Genomic DNA, 23,332 nt, shown 5'->3' with positions numbered 1-23,332 from the left:
CCTCTGTTGTTAGGATGTTTTTCCCTCGTACCCTCTGTGTTAGGATGTTTTTCCCTCGTACCCTCTGTGTTAGGATGTTTTTCCTCGTACCCTCTGTTAGGATGTTTTCCCTCGTACCCTCTGGTTAGGATGTTTCCCTCGTACCCTCTGTTTAGGATGTTTTTCCCTCGTACCCCTGTTAGGATGTTTTTCCCTCGTACCCCCCTGTTAGATGTTTTTCCCTCGTACCCTCTGTGTAGGATGTTTTCCTCGACCCTCTTGTTAGGATGTTTTTCCCTCGTACCCCTGTTAGGATTTTTTCCCTCGTACCCTCTGTTTAGGATGTTTTTCCTCGTACCCTCTGTGTTAGGATGTTTTTTCCCTCGTACCCCTGTTAGGATGTTTTTCCCTCACCCTCTGTGTTAGGATGTTTTTCCCCGGACCCTCTGTGTTAGGATGTTTTTCCCTCGTACCCCGTGTTAGGATGTTTTTCCCTCATACCCTCTGTGTTAGGATTTTTTCCCTCGACCCTCGTTTAGGATGTTTTCCCTCGAACCCCTGTGTTAGGATTTTCCCTCGTACCCTCTGTTTAGGATTGTTTTTCCCTCTACCCTCGTGTTAGGATGTTTTTTCCCTCGTCCAGGGTGGATTGCAGGGGTCTTGAAAAAGAAGAGTCAACACTGCAAATATTGACTCTTTGCATCAACTTCATGTAATTGTCAATAAAAGCCTTTGACACTTATGAAATGCTTGTATTTATACTTCAGTATTCCATAGTAACATCTGACAAAAATATCTAAAGACACTGAAGCAGCAAACTTTGTGGAAATTAGTATTTGTGTCATTTTCAAAACTTTTTGCCACGACTGTACCCTCTCCAACTCTATGGTCACAGATATATTTTTGAAACTAAGAATCTCAAAACTGACTTTCCTAGTGAAGAGTATCCTTATTTTAACAATCTTCCATAAATGTTTGATTTGTTCTAGGTAGATCAGGACTTGCTGATCACCAACAACTATGAGACGGCCATGAGGACAGCCCAGAACTTCCTCTCGGTGTTCCTCAAAAAGTAAGATTGTCTTTCATCTCCAGACAGTTTGCCCTCTCTTTGTTGGTATCTCCTCATGRCCACATCGGCTGTGGTTAGTGTAATGTCCACCTAACAGCGCCTCTCCCTCTTCTTTCTCTTTCTGTGTTTTGTCGTGGCCAGGTGTGGCAGTAAGCAGGGGAGCGAGGAGGACTACAGGCCTCTGTTTGAGAACTTTGTCCAGGACCTGCTCTCCACGGTCAACAAGCCAGAGTGGCCCGCTGCGGAGCTACTGTTGAGCCTGTTAGGCAGACTGCTGGTGAGTCCTGGCTGGCTGCCTGTCTACTGTTAACTCAAAATGACACAACGACAAGGTTCCAGTTTAACAACGTTAACTCCACCGTATTAGCACTATACATGGTCGCCATTGCACGCAGACCAGGTTCATCTACAACGAGACTCTTGTGCAGGCGCACTAATAAAAGTGATAGCACCCGTAATAACAGAAATATAGTGATACTTAAAACATGAACTTAACAATCTCCCACTTTACTTTAAAGACAAATTAAACTTCAGGAAAATATTTAAAGGTTCCAAGTATTATTTACGTTACCCATTACAGATGAGTTGTGTGACAGTTTTTATTTGTACTTCTCAAGCTACCCGAGAGAATTTTCGTCAATAATAGCCACAGCGGTTTATATTGTAGCTGGGGATTTTAACAAAGCAAATTTGACGAAAACATATTGATTGTTGTACTCGCCCTGCTAAAACGCTCGACCATTGCTATACTACCTTCCAGAATGCATATAAGACCCTCCCCCGCCCTCCATACRKCAAATCGGACCACGATTCCATCTGGCTCCTCCCCTCCTATTGGCAGAAACTCAAACAGGAAGCACCCGTGGTACGGACTATTCAACACTGATCTGAACAATCGGAATCCACAATTCAAGATTGTTTTGATCACACGGACTGGGATATGTTCAGAGTAACTTCAGAAAATAATATTGACACATATACCGATACGATGAATGAGTTTATCAGGAAGAGCATAGGATATGTTGTACCCACTGTGACTATTAAAACCTACCCCAACCAGAAACCGTGGATAGATGGGAGTATTCACGCAAAACTGAAAGCGCGAACCACCGCATTTAACCATGGCTAGAAGACTGGGAATATGGAAGAATACAAACAGTGTAGTTATTCCCTCCGCAAAGCAATCAAGCAGGCTAAAAGTCGGTATAGGAACAAAGTTGAGTCCCAGTTCGACGGCTCAGACACGAGACGTATGTGGCAGTGTCTACAGACAATCACGGATTAGAAAAGGAAAACCAGCCACGTTGCTGACACAGTCTTGCTGCTGGACATGTTCAACACCTTCGCTCGCTTTGAGGATAATACAGCGTCACCGACGTGGCCCGCTATCAAGGACTGTGGGCTCTCGTTTTCCGTGGCCGATGTGAGTAAGACATTTAAGCAGGTTAACCCTCGCAAGGCTGCCGGCCCAGATGGTATCCCTTGCCGCGTCCTCAGAGCATGCACAGACCAGCTGGCTGGTGTGTTTACAGATATATTCAATCTCCCTTCCCCAGTGCTTCAAGATGGCCACCATTGTCCCTGTACCTAAGAAAGCTCTGTCATAAGGAAGTGCTTTGAGAGACTAGTCAAGGATCATATCACTTCCAACTTACCTGCCACCCTAGACACACTTCAATTTGCTTACCGCCCCAATAGAGCCACAGACGATGCAATCGCCACCACACTGCACACTGCCTTGTCCCATCTGGACAAGAGGAATACATATGTAAGAATGCTGTTCATTGACTATAACTCAGCATTCAACACCATAGTTCCCTCGAAGCTCATCATCAAGCTCGAGGCCCTGGGTCTGAGCCCTGCCCTGTGCAACTGGGTCCTGGACTTCCTGACGAGCCGCTCCCAGTTGGTGAATGTAGGAAACAACACCTCCACTTCGCTGATCCTGAACACTGGGGCCCCACAAGGGTGCGCGCTCAGCCCCCTCCTGTACTCCCTGTTCACCCATGACTGCGTGGCCAAGCACACCTCCTACTCAATCATCAAGTTTGCTGATGACACAACAGTGGTAGGCTTGATTACCAACAACAACAGGACAGCCTACGAGGAGGAGAGGGCTCTGGGAGTGTGGTGTCAGGAAAATAACCTCCCACTCAATGTCAGCAAAACAAGAGATGATCGTGGACTTCAGGAAACAGCAGAGGGAGCACCCCCCCATCCACATCGATGGGACCGCAGTGGAGAAGGTGAAAAGCTTCAAGTTCCTCGGAGTACACATCACTGACAAACTGAAATGGTCCACCCACACAGACAGTGTGGTGAAGAAGGCGCAACAGCGCCTCTTGATCCTCAGGTGGCTCTTCAACCTCAGGAGGCAAAATAAATGTGGCTTAACACCTAAAACCCTCACAAACCTTTACAGATGCACAATTGAGGGCATCCTGTCGGGCTGTATCACCGCCTGGTTCAGCAACTGCACTGCCCACAACCGCAAAGCTCTCCAGAGGGTGGTGCGGTCTGGGGGCAAACTTCCCACCCTCCTGGACACCTACAGCACCTGATGCCATAGGAAGGCCAAAAAGATCATCAAGGACATTAACCACCGGAGCCACTGCCTGTTCACCCCGCTATCAACCAGAAGGTGAGGTTAGTACAGGTGCATCAAAGCTGAGACTGAAAAACAGCTTCTCTTGGTCCATCTCAAGGCCATCAGACTGCTAAACAGCCATCACTAGCACATCAGAGGCGGCCGCCTATAGACATGGATTAGGAATCACTAGCCACTTGAATAATGTTTCCGTATCTAGCATTACTAATCTCATATGTATAAACTGCACTCCACACTATTCTACAGTTTCTTAGCTTCAGGCGGAGGTCGGATGTGAATGTCCCTTGACAGCTCTGTTCCCTGCAAAAATTCAGATTTGATGTCAATGGATGAAGTTTCTATTTTTTTTCTGGCAGATCTCTGTCAGCAGCAATCTGAGTGACTGAGGTGAATGTCGGGTGCAATTTTTGGGAGTTGTTTAGCAGCCAGCTCCTCCCACATTTTTGGCCAATGTCTTTGACTTCCTCAAACACTAAATCTTTCCTCCAATTACTGAGCTCATCTAGTTTAGCTGAGTCAAATGACATGTCCTTTGTTTCAAGTACATCATCATKTTGAATGTCATTCTGTTTTTCACAATTTTCCATTGGTTGAATTCTGAGATCTTCAAGTGACAGGTCAGCTGACCCTGTTGTACCAGGAAGTGTAGCTGGTTCAGAGTACATTTTTACATTTACATTTAAGTCATTTAGCAGACGCTCTTATCCAGAGCGACTTACAAATTGGTGCATTCACCTTATGATATCCAGTGGAACAACCACTTTACAATAGTGCATCCAACTCTTTTAAGGGGGGGGGGGTTAGAAGGATTACTTTATCCTATCCTAGGTATTCCTTAAAGAGGTGGGGTTTCAGGTGTCTCCGGAAGGTGGTGATTGACTCCGCTGACCTGGCGTCGTGAGGGAGTTTGTTCCACCATTGGGGTGCCAGAGCAGCGAACAGTTTTGACTGGGCTGAGCGGGAACTGTACTTCCTCAGAGGTAGGGAGGCGAGCAGGCCAGAGGTGGATGAACTGCAAGTTGTGTCAGTTCTGGTGTTTTCCTTTAGCTTTTCCTGCTCAGCCAATGACGGTTGCTGTATGTGGAATACCACTTTCTCTGTCCATGTATTCAAGTTTGTCCAGTTTTCAGATTGGAACAACCATGTTGTCTTAACACATGTGGCTGTTTTTGAATGTTTTCCTCATTTGAACGCTCAACAGTATTACCTGTGTCATGGTTGAAGGTCTCTGCTCCATTTCCTGTGTCAGTTAATGTTCATATCCTAGGATGGGACATCCGGTAGGTTTGTGTCTGTTAATGTGTCCTTTTTGTCATTTTCATTATGAGGCTGATTCTCAGCAACATTTCCTCCATCTTGTTGATCATCATTTACTTTCCTCAATCTTGAGTGATGCAATCTGACAATGGTGCCTCACAAATATCACCACATCATTTTGGCCAATGACTACTCCCGGTCCTTTTCCACTCTTGACAGTCAAACTCGTTTGTAGTACACTTGGTTTCCAGTCTCGTACTTCTCATCGGTGGGTTGAATCTGTTTACGCAGAGCCCTGCGAATTCTCTCTGAACACTCTGCTTCGGTGAACGCTTTTCATGCTGCATGTAGTGCTGAAAGGTGCTGTCCCACCCCCATGCACTCACACTGGTCCCTTCTAGTGCTGGTGGCTTGTCAACCAGTACAGAGGGAAGGTTAGGGTTCTGCCCAACACTAGTTGCTATGGGCTGTAACTATGAACATTGTGCATTGAGTTTTTTGCCATCAAAGCCCAATCTAGGGCTGTTTTCCAGTCACATCCATTGTCTTGCTTCACTTTCAGCATAATCTCTGAGTGTTTGTCTCTGCATAAGTCCATTGCTTCATGGACTGTATGCAGCAGTTGTCTTTACTTCCATATTGAATTTCTCAGATATTTCTCTTATTATTATTATTGGATCTCCTCCTTTGTCACAGTACAATTTCTGGGGTGGGCCATGCACGCTTATCCAGGAGTGAAATTAAGTGCTTGATGATTTCACTGAGTTTCTTTGTATTCACAATGCTTCCAGCACTGAAACGTGTGAAGTGGTAGATTATGTGATGATACCAYACACTTGGTCCTAGCTCATGTGGATCTACAGCCACTGTTTCATTGTACTTGGAAGCCGGTGACAAAGCAACAGCTGATCTGGGCTTACCTTTGCTGTATTTCTGACATGTTTCACAACTGTTAACCATTTGCCGTAGAATGGAAATACTCTCATTATTATTCCCAGAACTGCTGAGTGATTTTCTGAAGTATGTCAACTGTAGCATGTCCAAACTGTTTGAAGTTAACAATATTTTTTTTAAATGTTTTTCCTTTGTATTCATGTTCTGTGTCCGTCAGAATCTCATTTTTACATGGACTCTCTGTGATGTCTTTGTCTAAAATGTTTACACAATAGTGGCCTGAGATAGTAAGTTAAAGGGTCACTGGTTGTTTAAACATCACTGCCTGTTCATTTTTTGTGTCTAGTACAGCACCTGCCTTTTTGCGGGAAGCTTAACTTAATAGTAGGGTTGCAAAGGGTCGGAAACTTTCCGGAAATTTTCCATGAATTTTGGGAATTTTGCTTAAATTCATCAAAAAGTTACCTTATAACAGTGAACCTTTTTTTGTGGGATACACAGGGCAATTCTAGTTCTTGTGGCATATTTTGGTTAAACTATCCCCAATTCAATGGAATTGCAACACTCTGCATGCACATTGCATTCTTCCATCAGATGTGCAGTGCACTTCCATCACATGTACAGCTGATTCTCAAGATCTTGCACACTAATGAGATGCTTTTGAGGCCACACTACTACACTGTCTGAGCCAAAAACTACATGCTTTCTGGTAAGTTTTCATTACAATACTGGTTGGGGTAAATATATTTTATATGACATGAATTTTTGTTAACTAGTAAATAGTAGCCTACAGCAAAGTCTGTTCAAATACTTTCTTACTTAACAATTTCTGCTAGTTAGTCTTTGCTACCATGTGTGGTTTAGCTTGCTTGAGCCTGCTGAGGAGTGTTAATTCACCTGTTTCCATACATGTTTCATTTTAAAACATTTATCTTACAAATTAGTTGTTTAGTTGTAACTAACTATTTATCTATACTTGGAATTGTATTTGTTGTTTTTTTTACTMATTTTCTTCTCATCCATACAGGAAAATGCCACGAGCACTATCTGATGTGTGGATACATTTCACTGCAGCTAATGTAGAAGGAATTGCTGTGTACATTTGCAAATCCTGTGCCAAATCATATGTGAAGAATGCAACAAAGATGCAGAATCATCTGGCCAAGTGCATAAAGTTCCCTCAGCGCTCACGACAAGCAACCTCTGACTAAAGTCCCTCTACTTCTATTCGAGGTGAAAATGATGAATCAGACACCTTATCGATAACAACAGCTCATGGTCCTCCTGGAATCTGAAGTTTTTTTGACTCAATGGAGGAACGTAGTCATAGAAATGCTGATGAATGTCTTGCTCGATCTGTGTATGCAACTGGTTCATCTCTGATGKTCACAGGCAATGTGTATTGGAAGAGATTTCTGAATGTTCTTCGCCCAGCATACACCCCTCCAACCAGACATCTACTCATTTGCTGGATGCATAGTTCAAGTGAAGGTCAAGCAAATCATAGAGAAAGCAGACTATTGCAATCATCTCTGATGGGTGGTCGAATGTTCATGGGCAAGGAATAATTAACTACATCTCCACCCCTCAACCAGTTTTCTGCAAGAGCACAGACTCAAGGGACAACAGACACACTGGTCTCTACATTGCAGATGAGCTGAATGCAGTCATAAATGACCTTAGACCACAGAAGGTATTTGCACTGGTGACAGAAAAAGCTGGGAACATGAAGGCTGCTTGGTCTAAAGCGGAGGAGTCCTACCCTCACATCACACCCATTGGCTGTGCTGCTCATCCATTGAATCTGCTCCTCAAGGACATCATGGAACTAGAAACAATGTATACACTCTACAAGAGAGCCAAGGAAATGGTTAGGTATGTGAAGGGTCATCAAGTTATAGCAGCAATCTACCTCACCAAGCAAAGTGAGAAGAATAAGAGCACCACATTGAAGCTGCCCAGCAACACCTGTTGGAGTGGTGTTGTCATCATGTTTGACAGTCTCCTGGAGGGGAAGTAGTCTCTCCAAGAAATGGCCATATCACAGTCTTCCGATATGGACAGCCCCATCAAGAGGATCCTCCTGGATGATGTATTTTGGGAGAGAGTGGTAAGCAGCCTGAAATTCCTGAAATCTATAGCAGTAGCCATTGCATGGATTGAGGGAGACAATGCCATCCTGTCTGATGTTCAGACTCTGCTTGCAGATGTAAAAGGAGAAATCTGTACTGCCCTGCCCACTTCACTGTTGCTCCAARTAGAGGAAACAGCAGTTCTGAAATACATCAAAAAGCATGAAGACTTCTGCCTGAAGCCCATTCACACCACAGCGTACATGTTGGACCCCAAGTATGCTGGCAAGAGCATCCTGTCTGGTGCAGAGATCAACAAGGCCTATGGTGTCATCCCTACCATGTCTCGCCACCTTGGCCTGGATGAGGGCAAGGTTCTTGGCAGTCTGGTGAAGTACACTTCCAGAGTCTGATGTTCAAGAGGTGGACATTGTGGATTGCAAATATGACCGTAATTCTATCCTCCTGATTCCTACTTACAAGCAAAAATTAAAGCAGGAAGAACCAGTGACAAGATCAATAAAAAAGTGGTCAGATGATGCAGATTCTACGGTACAGGACTGTTTTGCCAGCCCAGATTGGAATATGTTTCGGGATTCCTCCGATGGCATTGAGGAGTACACCACATCAGTCATTGGCTTCATCAATAAGTGCATCAACGACATCGTCCCCACAGTGACCGTACGTACATACCCCAACCAGAAGCCATGGTTTACAAGCAGTATCCACACTGAGCTAAAGGCTAGAGCTGCCACTTTCAAGGAGCGGGACTCTAATCCGGAAGCTTATAGGAAATCCCGCTATGCCCTCCGACGAACCATCAAACAGGCAAAGCGTCAATACAGGACTAAGATCGAGTTGTACTGCACCGGCACTGACGCTCGTCGGATGTGGCAGGGCTTGCAAACCATCACATACTACAAAGGGAAGCACAGCCGAGAGCTGCCCAGTGACACGAGCCTACCAGACGAGCTAAACTACTTCTATGCTAGCTTCGGGGCAAATAACACTGAAACATGCATGAGAGCACCAGCTGTTTTGGAAGACTGTGTGATCACACTCTCCGCAGCCGATGTGAGTAAGTAACATTCACATAGCCGCAGGGCCAGACGGATTACCAGGACGTGTACTGCGTGCATGCGCTGACCGACTAGCACGTGTCTTCACTGACATTTTCATCCTCTCCCTGTCCGAGTCTGTAAACCCAACATGTTTTAAGCAGACCACCATAGTGTCTGTGCCCAAGAACACTATGGTAAACCTGCCTAAATGAMTACCGACCCGTAGCACTCACGTCTGTATCCATGAAGTGAGCCATGACCAGCCTTTCGAAGCACATCAACACCATTATCCCATAAACCCTAGACCCACTCTAATTTGCATACCGCTCCAACAGATCCACAGATGATGCAGTCCCTATTGCACTCCACACTGCCCTTTCCCACCTGGACAAAAGGAACACCTATGTGAGAATGCTATTCATTGACTACAGCTCAGTGTTCAACACCATAGTGCCCTCAAAGCTCATCAATAAGCTGAAGACCCTGGGACTAAACACCTCCCTCTGCAACTGGATCCTGGACTTCCTGACGGGCCGCCCCCCATGTGGTGAGGGTAGGTAACAACACATCCGCCACGCTAGTCTTCAACACAGGGGCCCCTCAGGGATGCATGCTCAGTCCCCTCCTGTACTCCCTGTTCACTCATGACTGCACGGCCAGGCACGACTCCAACACCATTATATTTGCCGATGACACAACAGTGGTAGGCCTGATCAACGACGAGAGCCTATAGGGAGGAGGTCAGAGACCTGACCGTGTGGTGCCAGGACAACAACCTCTTCCTCAACGTGATCAAGACAAAGGAGATTGTGGACTACAGGAAAAAGATGACCGAGCACGCCCCCATTCTCATCGACGGGGCTGTACATCACCATCAAACTAACATGGTCCAAGCACACCAAGACAGTCATGAAGAGGGCGCGACAAAACCTATTCCCCCTCAGGAGACAGAAAAGATTTGGCATGGTTTCTCAGAWCCTCAAAAGGTTCTACAGCTGCACCATCGAGAGCATCCTGACTGGTTGCATAACTGCCTGGTGTGGCAACTGCTCGGCCTCCGGCCGCAAGGCACTACAGAGGGTAGTGCGTACATCCCAGTACATCACTGGGGCCAAGCTTCCTGTCATCCAGGACCTCTATACCAGGCGGTGTCAGAGGAAGGCCCTGAAAATTGTCCGACTCCAGCCACCCTAGTCATAGATTGTTCTCTCTGCTACCGCATGGCAAGCGGTATCGGAGCGCCAAGTCTAGGTCCAAGAGGCTTCTAAACAGCTTCTACCCCCAAGTCATAAGACTCCTGAACATCAARTCAAWTGGCTACCCAGACTATTTGCAGTGCCCCCCCTCATCCCCTCTTTACACCATTTCTAYTCTCTGTTGTCATTTATGCATAGTCACTTTAATAAGTCTACCTACATGTACATACTCCTCAACTAACCGGTGCCCCCGCACATTGACTCTGTACCCCCCTGTATATAGTCTCGYTATTGTTATTTTACTGCTGCTCTTTAATTRCTTGTTACTTTTATCTCTTATTCTTATCTGTTTTTTGGTGGGTAACTGCATTGTTGGATTAGGGGCTCRTAAGTAAGCATTTCACTGTAAGGTCTACACCTTTTGTATTCGGCGCATGTGACTAATAAAATTTGATTTGATTTTAATGGTATTAATATTAATTTGCATATATTTCCGTTAATTCCCATATTCCTGTTAATTCCCACGGAAAGTTTCCACCTCCTGAATATCCCCCAAAATGTGCAACCCTACTTAATAGGGGATATCTGTAGGGACCCCCTCTGTTTCAATGTGACTCTTAGTGTCTTGGCTCTCTTGTTAGAATTGATGATTCTCCCATCTCCAAATTTGAAAGCTCTGTTGCTTGGTGTGTCAATCATATTTTGTACGTCTTTCATATTTAGTTAACTGACATAGCTGTCCAGCCATTTTGCACCACAAACTGTGTTTTACATGCCGTATCAATCACAGCAGATCCTAACGATTCAAATATAAAGATCTCCGTATCAGAAGCAGATTGGTTTGAAAACAGTGTAAYGTTACACTGCTCTATCTCTGTTTACATTTTCCTCTGTTAGTTTAAACTTGTTCATGTTTTATGAGGACAGTCTTMAACACAATGGKAAGTGCTTTGACAAATAGCACATGTTGATCTCCTTCCATACCTGTCCAGTGGATTTGTGCCGGGCAATGGCGCCCTCGTCTGGTTGTCTTGAGAATGACYTTTTGGAGCCTTTTCTCTGCTGCTCAGTGTCACTCACTTGCATTCCATCTGTTATCGGCGCGACAGACGTCTTTTCACCAGAAATGTAGTGCCCGACTAAATTGAAGCAAAAGTCAGCACAGTACAAGCAGTCAAAGCCAACTGTTTCTCCCTACCAACCAGACAGGCAGTATCTAGTAACTTGAAAGATAACACTGCATCCGGGAGAACCATCTCGTACTTGAGCATCCTATTGTACATCTGTTYGAAATCAATGATGTAGTCCGTCAACGCAACCAAAATGTCTTTAGTAACACTGTCAAAAGTTTGAATATGTCTCATCGGCACCGTCTTTCTCTTCTTTAAGAYACACCGCATCCAGTGTTCTAATCAAAGTTCTCATACCGTCATCCTTGTTCCAATCCTCAATGGATATTTCCAGTGCTGTATCTTGCTCTTCCTTCGAACGATAATACCACCACAATATTGCTYGCCTTTTAATGTCCAGATTACTAACCATTGTCCAGATTCCGAGTTCATTTTCCCAACTTTTTTAGGACCTCTTCTCGTCGAAGCGAGGTGCCACATTGGTAGCAGAGGATGGTTAATAACTACAATGTTCATTCAAAATGACACAACGACAAGGTTCCAGTTTAACAACGTTAACTCCACCGTATTAGCACTATACATGGTYGCCATTGCACTCAGRCCAGGTTCATCTACAACGAGACTCTTGYGCAGGCGCACTAATAAGAGTGAYRGCACCGTAATAACAGACATACAGTGATCCTTAAAACATGAACTTTACATCTACCATAGGTCATTCCATATTTACAATGTTGCTGTATTTGTCGGGCAGAATCCTATTTGTTGGTCTTGGTGTATTCACTCTACTTTCCCTGTCGAAAGGCAGTAATTACAAACACAGTAATACTACTATACTAGTCCAATTGTCTACTGTTCTGCTTGGTGCATCTACCTCAGAGGAGGAGGAGGCCTTGACCCACCACCTCTCTCTCCCTCCATCCCTTCCGCTCCTCACGCCCTTCTCTCTCTCTCCCTTCCTGCCTCCCTCTCTGTACCCTTCTCTCTCTCTCCCTTCCTGCATCCCTCTCTGTACCCTTCTCTCTTTCTCCCTTCCTGCCTCCCTCTCTGTACCCTTCTCTCTCTCACTCACTCACTCACTCACTCACAGGTGCACCAGTTTAGTAACAAGCAGACGGAGATGACCCTGAGGGTTGCCTCCCTGGACTATCTAGGCACGGTGGCCGCTCGCCTGCGCAAAGATGCCGTCACCAGCAAGATGGACCAGCGATCCATTGACCGCATCCTGAAAGAGGTAGGGAACAACATGACTGCTGTTTCTCAGATGCTGCATTCAGAGGTGGACACGACTTGAAGGCGGCCAACCAAATAGAATGGCAGAGTGGGGAAGCGGGGGGGAGAACAGAGGCGCAGAAGGGGTGGAACATTTACATTTTTCCTTTTCCCACACAGACCCAAGGTGACGACGAGACCCAGCAACTGCAGAAAGCCCTTCTGGACTACATGGAGGAGAACACAGAGACCGACCCTTCRCTATTGGTCAGTTTGTGTTACACCACTACGCTCAATCTTGTTATTTGATCAACTTTGAGATTATTTTTGGAATGAAAAGATGCTTAACAAATAATATATTAATTAGAGATTTCCTTCTACTAACTGTGTACTTTGCCTTTGCCAGTTTGCCAGGAAGTTCTACATAGCGCAGTGGTTCCGCGACACCACCATAGAGACAGAGAAGACCATGAAGAGCCAGAAACGGGACCGGGAAGAGGACTCGTCGGACGGCCCTGGCCACCACGCCAAGGACATCGAGACCATTGGGGAGGTCATGCAGCGGGCCGAGGCGCGCAAGAAGTTCCTCCGCAAGATCATAAAGACGGTCCCCTCCCATTTCATCACCCTGAGGTACTGCACGTGTGTCTGTCTGTCTGTCCCGAGGTATTTGGAAATAGTTTTTTTTACTACCGTCAGTACTATTGAAACTATTTCTTGTTCAATACATTTGACTATTTGTATACTTTTTAAGTTAACCTGCAGTCAACTAGTGAAATATGTTAGGAGATGAATCAGATCCCGTTCTCCTGTCACATTATCTTACATTCAGAGTATTTGAGCGGAGTTGTGTGGTTGGAAATCCCGGTCATCGCGTGCCACGTCCTTTCCAACCCCTCCGCTAACCACGCTCACAAGAAAATAAACTGCTGCTCCATATTCACTCCATTCATTAAAATCCCAATTTAACCAACACCATCTATTGTTGTGACTACCTGGACCTACCATTTTGGTTTTGAATCCAAACCATATGATTTGAATGAAAWGTATTTGAATAAAAAACATGAAAAGGTGAATTTAAGAAGCGCACATCATTTCAAATAGGCTACATGTCCTTTTAAACAGCATATAAACACTGTAAATAGKTCAGGAGCCAGACAGGGAGCCTGAATGATTTAGGCTGTATTATTTCAAGGCTATAACATACAAAGAAATACATTGTGAAGCATTTGCCAGTGTGACACAATATTCTGGTAGGGACATAAAGCATGCGGCATTTTAACATTTTTTTGTAGTCAATCATTATAGTCTATAAATTATGCATACAGGCTCTGAATTAATTTTTAGAACCACGTCTGTCTTCAGGCTCAAGTGATGGTGCCTGGAGAGCTGGCCRGCAGTGGAGAATATCCTCTCCACACTTGCAGAGCCACTGGGGATGATTAACACCCTTGGGGCCAYTCTTGCCAGGCTGGGCAGGGATGCAGAGTTGTTTTATTTATTTTTATAGTTAGGCCTAAAGGTTTTTAGGCAAAATAACCCAATCAAAACGGAAAGCTCCTTGAACGTGGGAATATGCCAGGCCTATTGGGCCAACATCGGTTATGGCCTATAGTATTGATAATAGCACAAAAATGAGCAAAACGTTTTAGTAGATAAATACTACTAAATTCTCCCCTGCAGCGCTCGTGAAGTGAGCGCTGCAGGGGAGAATGCCCGACTCTCCAGCTCTGCTCCGCTCACATACTCCGTTTCAATGATACATCTTACCGTAGTTCAATCACAACAGTTGAGCCAGTCACGTGTTTGTTTGTAAGTACAACAGGAGGAAGTGGAAGCGGGTGWGACCAGCTGTGTGGTTTAGCTGGCTTGTCATCTCAGCGTAGCTCCTGAGCTGCTGTTCCAGCAGAAAAGCATGCAACATAACTGTTGTGTTCACAATGTCTCTCATTCACAAACGTGTAAATATCCAAACATGGGAGACGGATGGTATTATGATATGAACATCTGTATTCCTGCACAACCCTAGGTCAGACCACCCAGTGAAAGTGTTAATCATTGTAATTATATATCTATTATATTTCTACAATATCGATTCATTTATGGATGGAATTATATTTCGATGCGACCGGACGCTCCTCGCTGAACCGTCTCTGTAACACAGCTGTTGTGTAGCCTGATGTGAAGGAGCAGCTGTCTGAGCAGCTTAATGATCACTGTACCTGTAAATAGCACTCCCAACTACCTCATCCCCATATTATTACTTGCCCTCTTGCTCTATTACACCCCAGTATCTTTACTTGCACATCATCTGCACATCTATTACTCCAGTATTAATGCTAAATTGTAATTATTTTTACCTCTWGGGCCTATTTATTGCCTTACCCTCTCTACTCTTCTACGTTTGCACACACTGTACATAAATAAAATCTTTATTTTCCTTTGTGTTATTTACTGTACGTTTGTTTGTGTAACTCTGTTTATGTCGTACTTTGCTTTATCTTGGCCAGGTCGCGGTTATAAATGAGAACTTGTACCTGGTTAAATAAGAAAGGAGATGTCCCCAGTGGATGATGTAAATACTAAATCTGTTTTCCCCAACCGGTTCTGTGTTGCCAGAATGAACTCTGACACGGTGGACTACGACGACTCCTGCCTCATCGTCCGCTACTTAGCCTCCATGAGGCCGTTCGCCCAGAGCTTTGATATYTACTTAACCCAGGCAAGAAACCCACATGCATGTTGTTTTTATTCATCTGCTTTATTGCTTTCTGTTAATTTATTTACTTTATTTTGTGGTTTTACTGTATAGAGTTGTGGTTTTAAATAATGTTTGATTTGAAGCTGTTAAATGAACTCGGGGCCCGTAATCAAAATGCTTCTCAGAGTTGGAGTATAGATCTAGTTTCCATCAATTTCATCTTTTAGATCATAATGAATGCCATTGTATGGACAGAGGGTCGTACCTGATCTCAGATCAGCTCTCCATCTTTATGATGCTCTGTCTTGCCAGGCAGTGAGTAACAATGAGCAACACCGTGGCTTTTCTCACTCTCTCTCTCATCTCCCTTTTTCTTTCTCTTCGCTCTCTCTCTTTCCATTACCCTCTCTCTCTCTCTCTCTCTCTCTCTAGATCTTGCGAGTCCTGGGGGAGAGTGCAATCGCTGTCCGGACAAAAGCCATGAAATGTCTGTCTGAGGTGGTTTCTGTGGACCCTAGCATTCTTTCCAGGGTAAGAGTGTATTATGTGTGGCCAGTCTTGTCCTGTGACAGTGTGTAAGCAACATCATATGATTTTTTCCTTTGTATGTTCTAATTTTAAAACTTGACGGATGACATGGTGCGTTAACAGTGGACAGAATGAACAAAATACAAAAAAAAGGTATATTTTGTTGTGTGGTGTTCCCTTAACCCTGTCTTCCCCTGGCTGTGTGTGCAGTTGGACATGCAGCGCGGGGTGCATGGCCGTCTGATGGACAACTCCACCAGCGTGCGCGAGGCGGCCGTGGAGCTTCTGGGCCGCTTCGTGCTGAGCCGACCCCAGCTCACCGAGCAGTACTACGACATGCTTATCGAGAGGATACTGGTGAGCCCCGAGCAACACACCGCAACGCACACACCGCAACGCACACACCACAACGCACACGTCCCAAGTGTTTGAAAAAGCAATCTCAGCTGAGGAGTGTTGTTGCACTCGAATCCATCTGAGACTTTATGGATAGTTCACCTCATGTTCATGCACATTTGTTGTCTTCCACTGCCACCTATTGGCTAAATAAAAGCATTGCACCCACCACTGGCGCTAAGTTAAAATGTACAGCCTTTACTTTTTGAAGTTGTATACTTGAGATAYGAGACGGTCAGTAAGTTTCTGCATGCTCTTCCTCAGGACACGGGCATCAGCGTGAGGAAGAGGGTGATTAAGATCCTGAGAGATATCTGTCTGGAGCAGCCCACCTTCAACAAGATTACAGAGATGTGTGTGAGGATGATCCGTCGGGTCAACGACGAGGAGGGCATTAAGGTACTGTTCTTATCATTAGGGCCCAGAGTTGATCCTGACCWGGAAAAACTACAGACCCTATTGTTTCTAGGCTTAAAGGTGCAATGTGTAGAAATATAAAACATTTAAAAAGTAAAACATTTTCATGGTTGTCTTATTGCAGTTTGTGACACAACAAGCGGTGTATTGTGTAGAGAATCATTATACCATCTAAACTGATGTGAAATATTTTTTTACACAGGATATGTATATTTTCCATAACCAAAAAATATTGTTTTTTTTCAGCTGTTTGAAGCTGATGTACATAAACAAAAGTAAAAAGAATTAAATAAATTACTTACGGAGGGGAAGCATAAAAATATGGCGCATAGAATGGATCTACCGCTTATCTGACTTACATTCAATGAGAATGGCAGTTCTATAACTAACATTCCTATCTGGAATCAGTCATACGCAAAACGTTATAATGGACCTTTTTAACTGAGGCATTGTCCGCTCGTTGAGTAGTTGTGTATTCTGAGAGGAAGCTGTCTACACAGTAGATTAGATGAGTTTATTAATCACATGCACAGCATAAGAATGTCACTGTACCCTACGATTATATCAGCATCGGGGTACAGTGAAATTCTTATGTTCCAACAGTGTAGGTAAAAATTAAAAGACAATGAGACAATAAAATACACATTTACCTCCTGTAAGAACTTGAAGCTTCATTGTCTCCATGTGTGATGTATTGACTCAACTGTGATACTTGTCCCTATGACAGAAACTAGTCAACGAAACATTCCAGAAGCTGTGGTTCACCCCGACACCGGCCCACGACAAAGACACTATGACCAGGAAGATTCTCAACATTACTGACGTGGTGAGTGCACGTTAACGCTGTTGTCGTCAAGCTAAACTCAAATCATTTGATGTATTATTTACATATGAGTCATTTTGCAGATGTTCTGATTTATTGTCCTACACCGACTGCATCTTGGATTGTGCGATCATTAACATGCTCAATGTGTTTTGCAGGTCACGGCATGCAAAGACACAGGCTACGATTGGTTCGAGCAACTCCTTCAAAATGTAAGTGTCTTTATTTTTTATTGTCGGAGTGCCGCCGCCYTGTCGTATTCACCAGAATGCATCTCTTTGAGTGCCGTTGGGGCTACTAACCTCCTTGTCTTTCTGCTCACTTCTCTCCTCTGTCAGCTGTTGAAAGTGGAGGAAGACGCTGCCTACAAACCGGCCCAGAAGGCTTGTGTGCAGCTCGTGGACAATCTTGTGGAGCACATCCTCAAATACGAGGAGTCTCTTACAGGTAACTTGCCTCAGTCTTGTTTTGACTTGTTTTCCCCCGCCAWTTCCAGAGGACACTTTAAAAGGATAGATCACTGAAACTAATCACTCATAAACAAATCCGTCAAAAAAACAATCACAGTTTTTGCTTTGTACTGAAAGTGCTCTCCATCTTGAGAACTTGATTGCTGACATGCACACTTTTTGAGTGATTGACCTCTGACATGAACACTTTTTGAGGGGTTGTATTAACAGTGGACTTACGAACAAAATATTGAACTGAACTAAAATACTAGTTTTTGAGTGAACTATCCCTTTAACACATTGCTTTCAAACTGGTGGCCCGCGAGGGGATTTCTTTAATGTAACGTGATTCTTGTTCCCTTTCAGAAAGTAAAGGAGTGAACTCTACCCGCCTGGTGTCTTGCATCACCACTCTCTTCCTGTTCAGCAAGATCCGGGCTCAGCTCATCGTCAAACACGCCATGACCATGCAACCCTACCTGACCACCAAGTGCAATGTGAGATTATCCCAAAGAGCCCTCGTGGTCCCCCCCCCCCCCCCAAAAAAAAGTTGCGACGCAAAACCTATCAAATCAGAATCGTCTTTATTTGCCAAGTACATTTGCATGTACCAAGAATTTGACCTGGTAAAATGGTGCTGATCTCAACATTTGATTTAACTAGGCAAGTCAGTTAAGAATAAATTCTTATTTACAATGATGGCCTACCCCGGCCAAACCCTAACCCAGATGACACTGGGCCAATTGTGCGCCGCCCTATGGGACTCCCAATCACGGCCGGTTGTGATACAGCCTGGAATCGAATCAGGGTCTGTAGTGAWGCCTCTAGCACTGAGATGCAGTGCCTTAGACCGCTGCGCCACTTGGGAGGTAGAATAGGTCTATACAGAATATATATATACAAAATAATTAACAAGTAATTTACATACAGTATATACGATAACAATTCCACATAATGAGAGAGAACATAATGGTACTGGTTGAAATGTTTGGATGGTTCTGTGGTGTTATTGTAAAATGTTTCAGACTACAGTGTGAAGAAAGTCACCCCTAGTGTTGTGATTGTATTAATTGTTATTGTTATTGTATCATAAGCTAGGTTTCCATCCAAGTGGCCACACATTTTCATGTGAATATTCAAAAATCTGCATAAAAATAATATGCTAATTCCCCACCAGAGATGTTTTTCCATCAAATTGATTTGTGGATAGAAGGCTGTGCGTGATGATGTAGGGCACATAAAAATAACCTGCGATTAAATTCCCACGTACCGATTTAAATAAAAAAATACACAAGTTAAATGGGTTTCGATCACATTTTCAACTCTACTGATGGTTTTGTCACTAAACATTTTGCGTTAAATAGCRAATGTGCCCACTGTGGTATTGGCACGTGCTCTCTAGCCAACAGCGTGCAGATACGGTGCAGGTATAGCCTACATGATGAGATTATTAAGAGCACGATTATTTTAACCAGAACAAGACCCTAGATATTTACTGAACGTAGCATCAAGCTCATCTTTCACTTTCACCACCCTGTGAAGTTCATCAGAACTTATTTCATCTGTAGTTTAATAAACTGCATGTTTTCCCGAGACGTTGTGGGAGGACCACACAACATGTTATCGCGTGACTCAAGTTTACTTTGATATGATGGTTATTATATCAATATTTGCACATAACGCCGTTCCACTGACATTTCTCGCATAATTAATTTTACTGACACGAAGATCCCACTTTGTCAAGTGTATTTTGTTTTGTCGACATTTGGAAAGTTTACCGTTCAAATTTGCTGTTTCCATCAGGCCTGTCATGACTTTTTTATTTTTTATTTTAATTTAATACCTTATGCGCATAAAAAGATTGTATGGAAACCTGAGTATTACTGCTGTGTTGTGGTGCAGAACGCCAGCGACTTCATGGTGATCTGTAACGTGGCCAAGATCCTGGAGCTGGTGATCCCTCTGATGGAGCACCCTTCTGAGACCTTCCTCACCACCATCGAGGAAGACCTCATGAAACTCATCATCAAATAYGGCATGACGGTGCGTAGAGTCCTAGTGTTCTGGATATAGGCTTGCAAAAACTCCAGGAACTTTCCCAGAATTCCTAGCTTTTCCAGAAATATTTGTTGAACGATTTCTTGATTGCCTGCTTCATTCCCCAACTGGGATTTCTGTGAATTTTGAAGAAATTGCTTGAATGTTGGATCTCATGCACTACACATTTAAAATGAGCTCATGCTTTTTACTAGGCTTGATTGTAGTGTTGTTGTTGCCAAACAACTGAACATATTCCCCCCCCTCCTTCCGGCCTCTGCCAGGTTGTACAACACTGTGTCAGCTGCCTCGGCGCCGTGGTCAACAAGGTGACCCACAACTATAAGTTTGTGTGGTCTTGCTTTAACAGATACTACGGTGAGTTCACACACACACACACACACACACACACACACACACACCATCTCCTCAGCTTACTCCTGGTGTGTTCAAGCTCTGTCTGTGTTATGACTGACACACAACACGCTGGTGTTTTTGAATTTGATTGATTTTGACAATTCAACAACACAATTCAGCCACACACGTTGTGGATGCAATGCATTTCAAATCATCTAGAGAATATCTAGTATAATCCAGCCGTGTTCTGTGAAGGTGCTCTGACCAAGCTGAAGACGCAGCACCAGGAAGATCCCAACAGTACAGCTCTGGCTGCCAACAAGCCGGCCCTCCTGCGCTCCCTCTTCACCGTGGGAGCCTTGTGTCGACACTTTGAGTTCGACATGGAGGAGTTCAAGGGCATCACCAAGGTAACGGACTCCTTTATAATTCAAACCATACTCTGGAACTCCAGTCATATGGATGTATGTAAAATAACTGGGAATAAGAAGTAACTTTTCTAAGCTTCCAACCTGGGTTGACTACATCAATCATAATCTCTTMTTTTTCCTCGGGCTGTTCTGTCCAGGTGGTAATCAAAGAGAAGGTGCTGGAGCTGCTGCTCTACTTTACCAAACATGARGACGAGGAGGTGAAGACCAAGGCTATCATTGGCTTAGGTAAAATATCACGCCCACTTGCCACGCCCCATGGCCTGCTGGGTTCACCTTCTGATTCCTCCTCACCTCTTCTAAAATTGGACATGGCCCAACGTTCAGTAGGCCAACATTGTAGAATGTTATGAGTAGAGCTGAGTTGATTCCTTATTCTACACGTTTGAATATTATATTACATTATGCCAAACCAACATATCTATCTATGTCTATTTGAACATTCTACAACKTTGTGCCTTTCTGAACGCAGTCCTGCATTGTCAATCTGTTGTATGGTAGCTCGTGTTAGCGGTTTTGTTCTGGGTCGCTATGAATTCCAGGGGTATGTTCATTAGAAAGCAAACGGCATGAAATGGGRATGGACCTACCTGAAGTTGTTMAATAAGACCTGCTTGTTTTTCTTTTTTGTTGCAAAATGTTTTGCTATGGTGTGAACTAATGAATACACCCGTGGTCTTCTATCCTGTGCTCCATCACAGGCTTCCTGGTGATCATGTACCCTAGCCAGATGTTTTCCCCGGAGGTGAAGACCCTGTACAACGGCATCCTGGCCGACAGGAGCACCTCGGTCAACTTGAAGATCCAGGTGTTGAAGAACCTGCAGACCTATCTGCAGGAGGAGGACTCRCGCATGCAGGAGGCTGACCAGCATTGTGAGTAACCACCGCCTGCTCCGATGCCAAACCAACCCACTCGCACACCCTCTTACAGTCTCACAGCCTTTGCATAGCCTGATCTGTTCAAACAACAACAGACACCCAGCTGCTGTTTTGGAGAACAGTTTAGGGATGGGGCTGGATAAATATAACCACTCAAATTCATAGGCAGAGCTATGGAAGCAAGGACTCAACCATACATGAGATCAAAATGTTTTTTCAGATTGCCCCTTTTAACGTGRCAAATGAATATTCCCAATCCTATGCCGTACGTGTCAAACAGAGCCTTAACGGTTTGGTAGCAGTCTTCTCTTTATCATGTGTGCTGCTGTGTCTCCAGCCGTTGGTGACTCTGTCTGTCTCTCGTCATGCAGGGAAGAAGCTGTCCAAGCAGGAGGACCTGAAGGAGATGGGRGATATCTCATCGGGCATGAGCAGTTCCATCATGCAGCTGTACCTCAAGCAGGTGCTGGAAGCTTTCTTCCACACCCAGTCCAGCGTGCGCCACTTTGCCCTCAACGTCATCGCACTCACTCTCAACCAGGGCCTCATCCACCCCGTGCAGGTAAACAATGCTTGTTTGGAACAAAATTAAGCTTTTTTGGCAGTCTATAACCCTGTCTGTGACACTCTTTCTTTACTGGGAGAATATTGGAATGAAGTGCCCATTCCATAGGATGTTTTCCTCGTACCAGTGTGTTAGCACAGGGGGTCTAAAACCTTTTCTTGCCCAGGGACCCCCTCCCAGGCAAACCGGCGTCCCGGGGACTCCATCATACGCTAGCAAAACTTTTTGATGATGGCAAGGAGAAGCAATCAACATTTTTAAAATGAAAAGATTTGGTAGATAATTGTAAGAGGAAGTGTTATTATTATTATTATTATTATTATTAGCCAGTAAGGTAACTCCAAAAGCAACTGCTAAGAGCAGCTGTTTAGGTTGTTAAACAAAAGTTAGCCATAGTGTATGTCCATGTCAAGAAAGCTTAACCAATAGCCAGCGGCACGGGTAGCCTATTCACGATTGCTTTTTCAGTGTAATCTGCTCAATATTAGTTGAAGTTTACATTTAGAAAGAGTATATCCTATTTTCTGCTGTAGATATGTAATTCAAACTTAGTTTATTCTGTTGTTGCAAGCGATATTCCTAAAAAACATATATTTTTAAAGTAATTTTTGTATATATTTTTCTCGAACCCCTTGCGGTACCTCCGCAGACACACGGTTGAATACCCCTGTGCTAGGATGTTTTTGAAAAACGTTTTATACAATTCGCAATTGTTTATACAGATCTAAAACTACGCTTAAGTCAGCAATGCTTTAGGCAAAAAAAGCTGGGAATATATTTGGTTTCTCTCTGACATTCAGAAGCTGAGCTATGACCTAAAKTCGAGGAGTCAAAGAAATTGGACTTTGCTTGGAAAGTWATTTTATGCAATGCGTGACTCGCTATCAATTGATTGAATCACTTTCTGTAAAATATTATGTATAATTAAATTGAGGGTTCATATAAATTATCATAATAAAAACATTTGTTAGCTAAATAATATTTTGGGAAATCGGATCTTTATTTTCCTTATCTATTATCGTCAAATAGCCCACCTAAAAAATGTCATAATTCTGGTTAGACTACGTAGAATTTCAGGAAATTAGATTCAAATCAACATGCTCCAAGGTCCCTCAAATTAAACAAAATCAAGCTGGTGTTTTATTTACTATAGGCTATCACAATAAAAATAAAATTTAAAGGGGGAGGTTTTTTTTCTAATGTAAAAAGAGGACCCTCTGTGTTAGATATACTCGCAGAATGTTAATGAAGAGTGATCAGATAAATTGC

General features: G+C 43.9%; 1 protein-coding gene and 1 long non-coding RNA gene across 2 annotated transcripts; one reads left to right on the top strand and one right to left on the bottom strand.

Moving 5' to 3' along the window:
* Positions 1-17: 17 nt before the first annotated feature.
* LOC139028776 (uncharacterized) lies at positions 18-456 on the bottom strand. The gene is made up of 2 exons (XR_011480977.1): positions 423-456; positions 18-91 (listed from the first exon to the last, which is right to left on the bottom strand). It is a non-coding gene; the product is annotated as an uncharacterized lncRNA (long non-coding RNA).
* Positions 457-972: 516 nt separating this feature from the next.
* LOC111973933 (nipped-B-like protein A) lies at positions 973-23,283 on the top strand. The gene is made up of 19 exons (XM_024001388.2): positions 973-1,051; positions 1,193-1,328; positions 12,357-12,500; positions 12,659-12,745; positions 12,885-13,111; positions 15,098-15,200; positions 15,612-15,710; positions 15,918-16,064; positions 16,368-16,502; positions 17,248-17,346; positions 17,502-17,555; positions 17,682-17,790; positions 18,159-18,289; positions 19,695-19,835; positions 20,114-20,207; positions 20,442-20,596; positions 20,755-20,845; positions 21,319-21,492; positions 21,870-23,283. The coding sequence occupies exons 1-19, from the start codon at positions 1,011-1,013 to the stop codon at positions 22,088-22,090; spliced, it is 2,388 nt and encodes a 795-aa protein (XP_023857156.2). The 5' UTR covers positions 973-1,010; the 3' UTR covers positions 22,091-23,283.
* The last annotated feature ends 49 nt before the right edge of the window (positions 23,284-23,332 follow it).

The sequence above is a fragment of the Salvelinus sp. IW2-2015 genome, linkage group LG15 (assembly GCF_002910315.2).
Source record: "Salvelinus sp. IW2-2015 linkage group LG15, ASM291031v2, whole genome shotgun sequence".
Lineage (NCBI taxonomy): Eukaryota > Metazoa > Chordata > Actinopteri > Salmoniformes > Salmonidae > Salvelinus > Salvelinus sp. IW2-2015.
This window is presented reverse-complemented; position numbering and strand designations above follow the sequence as displayed.